The sequence below is a fragment of the Cynocephalus volans genome, chromosome 2, assembly GCF_027409185.1.
Source record: "Cynocephalus volans isolate mCynVol1 chromosome 2, mCynVol1.pri, whole genome shotgun sequence".
Taxonomy (NCBI): Eukaryota; Metazoa; Chordata; class Mammalia; order Dermoptera; family Cynocephalidae; genus Cynocephalus; species Cynocephalus volans.
The window spans coordinates 199,717,247-199,725,765 of NC_084461.1; the positions used below are offsets into that span (position 1 = coordinate 199,717,247).

At 50.7% G+C, this 8,519-nt stretch overlaps 1 protein-coding gene across 1 annotated transcript; it reads left to right on the top strand.

Annotated features, from left to right (window-relative positions):
* Positions 1-327: 327 nt before the first annotated feature.
* Positions 328-5,685, top strand: CRYBB3 (crystallin beta B3). The gene is made up of 5 exons (XM_063087953.1): positions 328-402; positions 1,943-2,061; positions 3,074-3,206; positions 4,082-4,224; positions 5,520-5,685. The coding sequence occupies exons 1-5, from the start codon at positions 328-330 to the stop codon at positions 5,683-5,685; spliced, it is 636 nt and encodes a 211-aa protein (XP_062944023.1).
* Positions 5,686-8,519: the final 2,834 nt, after the last annotated feature.

The following is an 8,519-nucleotide window of genomic DNA, read 5'->3' on the forward strand; positions in this document are numbered from 1 at the left end:
TTGGAGCCAGGTCCAACTCCGGCCACTTCCTCACTGTATGCCTCAGGGAAGTGGCCTTACATCACTGGGCCCGGATGTTCTCCTCTGTAAAATGGGGATCCTGATCCCATTGACTGTCCCAGTCTGCATGGCCTATGGTAGGTGCTCAGTGGATGTTTGTTGAATGACTGAATGACCAAATATCAATCATGAGTAATGACCACATCCTACAGGCAGCAAGGTTCTGTAGCTCATCCTTGACTTCAATAATATCAACATCTGGTTCTGCCCAGGTGGACCTGGTGACCTATTTTCCTTTGGTTTGAAGTGAGAAGCGTCCCTGGAGAGATGGCAGAACAGCACGGAGCGCCGGAGCAGGCAGCAGCTGGCAAAAGCCACGGAGGCCTTGGGGACAGCTACAAGGTACTGGGCAGGGAGGGGACTCCGCATGTCCCTCAAGGACCAAGGCTGCTCCTGGGCCTCAAGATCAACTTCCCAGGCAGCCAGCCTCTCTCCAGAAAGGAGCAGAAGCCTTTCTAGACAGCAGGTCCAGGGGAAATCACTCTGGGGCACCCCTCACCCCCACCCCTCTGCCGTGAACTTGCTTCATGATTTTGCTGCATCTTCCCTCTTATGTGTCCTTGTCTGAAAAATGGAGCTGGTCACCCGCATATAGCCTGTCTGAACAGAGCACAGGGGCACGAGGGTTTCGGGAGACTTGGCTTCAAGCTCTGACTCTCCTGCCTGGCCTTTGTCCAGTTTCTTGCCCTCTCTGGGCCTCAACAGCTTCATCTTTAAAATGGGACCAACACCCACACTCCTCAGCCCCCAGAGTTGGTGTGAGCTGCATAACACTGCCATTACCATGGTCAGCTAATAGAGGGACGTGGGAGAAATCTGAGGGCAAATTTGAATTTATTGGTTCTGTCCTTTCCAAATCATCCCTGGGGGCTTTCAAGAAACCATGTGAGGTGGGATCAGAGAATGGGTTGACTAAGGAAATAAATGGGAATGGGTGTTTCTGAGGAAGTTCTGGTGGCTTTAACAAAAGAGTCCAGGAGGGAAGGCATTACAGAGGCCTGCCTGGCTCTGGGCCTGATTCTCAGGTGACATTGGTCAAGCTTTGCCCTGAACCCTCAGCTTCTTTGTGGGGACAGTGTAGGGTTGATCCAGTGACCTCTAAGGGCCTTGACAAACTTCCAGAGGAAGTTTGTCCACCAGGAAGGTGGGAGTCACTGCCATCCCCTCCTGCCTCCCTTTGTCATCTGTGGGCCTTTCCCTGTCCAAGCCAGTGTGGGGAAGAAAAGAGCCAGCAAACTTGCTGATTGCTGGTGCCTCCACTTAACTCGATGTGCAGCCCGAGGCAAGTGGCTTGCCCATTCTGAGCTTCTCTCATTTCTTCTGGGAAATAAACAGAACAGATGTTCCCCAGGGACCTTCTACTAAGATGGTTTGTGCTTCCAGGCAGGTAAGAGAGGCAAAGCCTTGGTCTGCCTTTGCAGTCCTTTCCTGCATCTGTATGATGCAGGCAAAGGTCCACCTGGAGGTTGCAAATTTGTCCTGCACGGGGTTTTTCAAGTGGGGAAATTTCACATTAAGGAAAATACAGATTTCTGGCCTCTCTTAAAAGTTTTAAGTGGGCCCTCATTCCCTCATGGCCAGAAGCAGCTTCATTTCTCTACAGGCCTCCCTTGGGCTATTTCACTCTATTAGTTTTCCTGCCTGGTTCCTGCTTGTTTCTGAGTTGCAAGCCCTGGTTTAATTGGTCTAATTGTGGTTCCTGGAAGCATTCTCCTCCACGGCCACCAGGAGGCAGTGCAGGCCAGCCACGGTGCCAGCTCTAGGCTGGTATCATGCCAAAGCGGATGGAGCAGGTGGTACCTTCCTCCAGTGCCCAAGGAGGGGCAGGGGCTGGAGCTGAGAGCCCAGCCAGGGTGAGATATTTAAAATGCTGCTCTTCCAGGTGGTCGTGTATGAACTAGAGAACTTCCAGGGTAAGCGATGCGAGCTCACAGCTGAGTGCCCCAACCTGACTGACAGCCTATTGGAGAAGGTGGGCTCCATCCAAGTGGAGTCTGGGCCGTGAGTACCTGGACCCCCAGCCCCTCCTCAGATCCCTGAGCCTTCCAGGAGTCTGAAGGTCTGGGCTCGAACTCTAGATCTCTTGTGGGGCCTTAGGCAACTCCTTTCCCCTCTCTGGCCTCAGTTTCCTCATCTGTAAAATGAAAGGATTGAACTATGATTCTCCTAGAATCCTTCTAGCTCTAGATTTCTTTGGAAAATAGCAGGGTACCATGGCAAGAGATTAGAGAAGTAACCCAGCACCTAGCTCAGTGACTGACAAATGGGATTTAATATTTATAATTTTAATAATAATTATAACATGTAAAATTGAACATACATTATATCATTGAATCTTCACAACTACCCTATAAGAGAGATGTCATTCTTATCTCCATTTCATAGATAAGGAAACTGAGACCAAAGTGGTGAAGTGCCTGGTCCCTGTCCACAAAGCAAGCATTGTCCCAGTGGGGCTCTAAATTCTCACCTTTGAGTTGAAAGTCCAGACTCTGGCACTAACCATCTAGGTGGTCTTGGGAAAATTGCTTCACCCTCTGGGTCTCTGTTTTCTCATCTGTCAAATAGGGATAACAGTGATATGTACTCAGAGAGAGTTTTTGTGAAAATAAATGGAATGATGCCTATAAATAATAGTAACAATGTAATAGTCATAAGCAAAACAAGAAAGAGAATGAGCAGGAAGAGGAGGAGGGAGAGGAGCAGGAGCAGGAGGAGTTACCACCTATGGAATACTTGCCGTGTGTCAGGTATTGTGCTAAGGACTTTTCTGAGCACCCTAAGCAAGGGTTGGACTCTCGATAACACTATCTAGGATGTTTTTTTTGGCCCATACAGAGTCTCAGACAGTCCCCAGTGTGTCCTAGTAACTGCTTCAATAACAGGTGCAGGAATGCATAGTAGGGTTGGAGGGAGGGTGTGAGGTCAAAGGTCAGCAGCTCTTGAGCCCTTCCCTCATGGACTTGGGCCCTCCCTCAGGTGCAATGGAGGTGACCCAGGCATCCTCCCACAGGTGGCTGGCGTTCGAGCGCAGGGCCTTCCGTGGGGAGCAGTTTGTTCTAGAGAAAGGGGATTATCCTCGCTGGGATGCCTGGTCCAACAGCCACCACAGTGACAGCCTTCTTTCCCTCAGGCCTCTGCACATTGTGAGTACGGCTCCTGCCCACTTCCGGGAGTCCCTGGAAGCAGGTCATGCTGGGAGCGGGTCAGGCGGGCTCATTTTACAAGCTTGGGCAAGGCCTGGGCCAGTATGGACCTGGCCTGGGATGGACCCTAATATTTCTGACCTAAATAATTGTGTGCAACAAGAAGTGGGCTATTGAATGGGCGTTGGACTGAGGGTTGGAACACTAGGGTTCATGTCTTAAATTAGCCGGCATGGCACTGGGACTTCCTTTTGTAACCCTGTTAAAATTATGAGCCACATGGTCCAGTCTCAGATGAATATTGTGGCCAAAGAAACACAGTCCAGAAAATAACTTCAGAAAGTAACTTCAAAATAGTTCCAGTCCTTCACTTGCATTTCTCTGACACCTGGAAGGGATGCAGTCCACAGTGGCACTTCAAAATGTCACTCTTCTCTCCCATCTACTTCACTCATGCTCATTAGCTGCTTTAGCCCTTTCTCCTGGTTACATAACTGAGTCCTCCTTAGAGGACAGGGGAAGGGCAAAAACTGGGAAGATTTAATCAAAATTTGGTTTAGTAAAGAGAAAAGGTTTATACATCAATAGATTTTATCTCCTTCTAACCTCTCTGGGCCTCAGTTTCCCTGTCTGTTAAATAATGGGGTTGAACGAGATCTGAAAGATCCCACTTCAATTTCATATCTATGGCTCTAAGATGGATGGTAAGTAGGCCAGCTCTGGAGGAATTTTCCAAGTCCCCCACCCCTCCTGCAGCGGGTTTGGGGATGAGCATTATTTTCTGGTGACTTGTTAATTTTTTCCTGTTTCTGGAGCCTCCTTGACCTCTGTTCTGGTTGTTGGAACAGCTGCTCACCACATGATCTTGCCCTCAGGATGGTCCAGATCACAAGCTGCATTTGTTTGAGAACCCAGCGTTCAGTGGCCGCAAGATGGAGATAGTGGATGATGACGTGCCCAGCCTGTGGGCTCATGGCTTCCAGGACCGAGTGGCGAGCATCCGTGCCATCAATGGGACGTAAGTGACCCATCCCTCACTCTTGCCCTATCCTCCAGGCAGCCAAGCCTCTGGCTCCACACACAATCTCTGCGTAGTTTCTTACATGATTGATGTTTCCTGTCCCTCCAGGTCTGGAGGGCCCTTAGGGTCAGCTGCTCCTGTACCTGTCCTTGCTCAAAGCACCTGTCTGGAGCCCCCATGATATGAATGTCCAATTGCTTGAACTCCTGTCCTACTGAGATTTCTAAGCAGCCTTGACTCACAGAAAGTTTTATGATGATTATATTTTAAATCGAAACCTATTCTCCCCTACGCCGTCTGAGTCTTTACTCCTTTTCTGAACATCCCCAATCCCTTGCACTGATTCTCACAATGTTTTTCCCCCCTCATAATCCTTGTCTTCCTTACCAAAGGGCCCAGGATACACAAGAGTATCTCAAAAAGTTCATGGAAAGACTCATATAACCTTTCAATTCCATTTTTCCATGAACTTTTCAAAGTACCCTCGTATGTAGCTGTGTAGATGTGATCTGAATATTACACAGGAAAGCAGGCTTGTCACCTCCGTCCTTCTGGGCTTACCATCACTGTTAACGCAATCTTAGGTTCACCTTCCCTTTGTCGGTGGTTACATCTCACTTGTGGGCTTATGATCTGGGGTTGGGCCTTGCGAGGTGCCACCGTGCCACCTCTTCCTATAGTTATTCAACAACTTTTTTACTGAGCATCTACTATATGCTGGGTATGGGGATACTGGGGGCAAGAAGAACTACACAGATACTGCCCTCAAAAATTACTAAGTCTGATAAGGAGACAGGGAAGGAAACACGTATTCACAATTCACTATGATCAGGATTGTGATGGGGATGCATGGGGGCCTTTGGGGTCCCAACGAGGTGCTTGATTCAATCTGAGGGAATCAGAAAGGGCTTTCTGGTGGAGGAGACATCTAAATTGAGATATGAAGTATGCAAATGGAAGAGGGGGAGAGATAAGGATAGGTAAGGAAGATTGTTTCAGGCAGAAGGAATAGCATGTGCAAAGACTCAGAGACATGGCAAGTTAAGAGAAAGTGGAACAAGAGAGGCTGGAGTGTAGAGTGTGAAGAAGGGATGTTGAGAGATGTGGCGAGAGACACTTTGTAAAGGATCATGTGAGCAGGGTAGGAGTTTGGATTCACCCCAAGGGTGCTGGGGAGCCAAAGAGGAGCTTAAGCAGGCAGGTCAGATGCTGGCTTTAAAAGGCTAGGTCTGGCTGGAGGCGAGGAGACTGGAGGCAGACCTTTCTCACCTCAAACTTGCTACCCCCGGCAGGTGGGTTGGCTATGAATTCCCCGGCTACCGCGGGCGCCAGTACGTGTTTGAGAAGGGCGAGTACCGCCACTGGAATGAGTGGGACGCCAACCAGCCGCAGCTGCAGTCAGTGCGCCGCATCCGCGACCAGAAGTGGCACAAACGCGGCTGCTTCCTCAGCAGCTGAAGGGCACCCAGGCCCCAGTGGCCTAGGCCCGCCCTGGGGGGCAGCAGGGGCAAGAAAAGGAGGCTTCAGGGCTGGGGCAAGGGCCCGCCTGTCCACCCTTCCCCGGAATCTGCTCAATAAAGCCTGGGGTCGGTCCCCCACCTGCCATCTTTCTCTGCATCACTTCATGAGGGACCAGGCCTGGGGCAGGATCTGTGGGAGGGGCAAGTTGAAGGAAGCTGTGGCTTGAGGGTTCAGAGACACTCACCCCCCAAGAAAGGGCTGAGAGCTGCGCTCATACCCTCTAGTTCTTTCAGGCGGAACTACACGGATCTCCTGCTGTGATCTTATGTTTGTCTGCCAGTGTGTGTCTCCATCTGAAGGTCTGTCAATCCACCAACCATTCACCCATCCATCCATTCTTCCATTTTTCTATATTTTCTTCTTTCTACTGATTCATCCATTCTTACTTCAACACACTCATCTTTCTATCCATCCTCTCATTCATTCATCCATGAATTCTTTCCTTCAATCCATTTGTCCATCGATCCACCTATGTCTGTCCCATCTGTCCATCCATCCATCCATCCATCCATCCATCCATCCATCCTTCCATCCATTAATTCATCCATCCTTCCACTCATCCTTCCTTTCTCCTATCTATCCATCATTTCCCCTCTATCCCTGTGTCAGTCAGCCTTTGCTGTGATTAATTTATCAAGTGCTATGACCCGTTCAAGGCCAGGACACAGCACAAAGTCCTATCCTCATGGATCTCACCTTCTATGGGGGAGACAGAAAATAAAGTAGATTTTGAATATCATGTCAGGAAGTGGTAAGTGCTGAGAATAATTATGTTGGTTGGGAAGATGGAGGTGGTGGGGTGGTGGTCAGGGGACTCTGCTGAGGAGGTGACATTTGAGCCAAGACCTGAATAAACCGTGAGAACATTCCAGGTTGAGGAAGAACAGGTAAAAAGCTCCTGGGCAAGAGTGCACTCAGGTGATGGGGAATAGCAAGGGGGCCAGTAGGTCCGGAATGGGGTAAGAGAGAGAATCGGGGGAAGGGGTCAGATAGGGAATGGGGTGGGGCCATTTAGGGCTTCACGTCCCACGTTGCACTCTGACACTTCTCTGAGGGAGGTGGGAGCCATGGCCTGCCTTAGGGTTTAATAGACTACTCTGGCTGTGGTGCAGAAAATGCACTGTGGGGCCAAGGGGGGACCAGGAAGATCTTTGGGCAGCAGCTGCAAAGAGCTGGGTGAGCCACGGAGGTGTGGCCCACCTGACTGTCCCTCTTACATGCCTCAATATCTCTGCCCCTGCCCAGAGGTCTCCCACAGGCTTGGCTGGAGGGTTGAGCGCCCATCACACTTTGCACTGCTGAACACTGCTCTGAGACACCATGGCTTCATCCAGGCAGTGAGAGTTGTTGGGAAACTGGATGGTGACACTGTGGCAGTGTCCCCGGGTGGGAAGAGGAGGGAGAGTCCTGTCTGACAGTCAGATAACAGCTGACTTCCCACAGGCAGGCAGGCCCAGGGACCAGCCCCCAGCCCTCCCACCTCCACGAGCCGCCCCTGCCTCATTTCTCTGACTTTGTTCCCCTATCGCGCCTGGAGCCTGTATCAGCCACCTGCAGCCTCCCCAGCGGCTGACGCAGCTGTGTGGGGGAGGCCTGTGGGGACCTCAAGAAGGCGTTGAAAAGAATATGGCCATTTTCAGTTACTTCAACCTGCTTATTTAAAAAAAAAATATGCACAGCTGAGAAATCACCTTGACTTTTTACTTTGGAGTGTATGGGAGAGATGGAGTGGGCCTCAGGCTCGGATGGCTGAGGGGTGCCCAGCAAGGAGGCAGACAAAAGGCAGGGGTTGACTCCCCTGCTGTCGGCAGCATGCTCCCTTGCTGCCCTTTCCTTCCCCCAGGACCCAGCCCTTCCTCCCTTTCCCAGGGAGAGGCCTTGCTATGCTTATTAATCAGTGCTTCCCGAGTGCCGGAGCCAGCACTAAGGGCTTTTCATACACCATCTCGTTGACTCCTAAGGATGTCATTGGGACGCAGGCATATTTATTCATCCTATTTAATGGGTGAAAAAACTGAGGCTCAGAGTGTATTGACTCTAGAGCCCTACACACTCTGATGTATCCATCCAGGACACGGAGTCACCAAGGAACTATAGTAGAAAAGAAACTTAACAGCAACAGCAGCAGTCGCAGCAGCGACAGTAATACCAATAACAGCTGTCACTGTAGAACTGCTGCTGAGCCCAAGCACAGCCCTAGATGCTTTACGGTTTCTTTTCTAATCACAGGCAGGTAATAATAGCCCTCATTTGCAGAGAGAGAAACTGAGGTCCAGAGAGCTGAAGGAAGTTTCCCCAAGTGCCACAGCTTTTAAGCGGCGGGACGAGATGCAAGACCCTGGAGACAGGCTTCACAATTGCGTGGAGCAGAGGGGCGTTCTAGTAACTCAGTAATGGAGGGTTGTCCTAAAGACACCTATGGAAACAATAAGGAAACTAGATTAAGTGGCCACACTCTGAGAATCTGAATAACAAGGGCTCATGGGGGTCAGGGGATCAGGACCCGGCGTGTGAGCAGGGCTCGTGGAGGTAGGAACCGGAGCCCAAGAACTCCCGCCGGGCAGCTGGCACTGTGATTGCTCTCCTGGGGACCCACCACTCGTCAATCATCCTCACTAATGATCGTCCTCATCACCTTCAGCAAATGCATCCCCGACTCTTGGTTCTCTTGGGGGCCTTCTTGCCACTTCCTGCTGCCAGCTGCGCCCTTGCCCCAGCTTTCCCCTGGACTTCTTTGCCCTGCCGCCTGGATTGCAGCAGGCGCTGTACTT

Coding starts and splice junctions, on each gene's coding strand:
- CRYBB3 (XM_063087953.1), top strand. CDS start 328: ATGGCAGAACAGCACGGAGCGCCGGAGCAGGCAGCAGCTGGCAAAAGC. Junction 403..1,942: donor GCCTTGGGGACAGCTACAAG/GTACTGGGCAGG, acceptor CTGCTCTTCCAG/GTGGTCGTGTATGAACTAGA. Junction 3,207..4,081: donor CCCTCAGGCCTCTGCACATT/GTGAGTACGGCT, acceptor TCTTGCCCTCAG/GATGGTCCAGATCACAAGCT.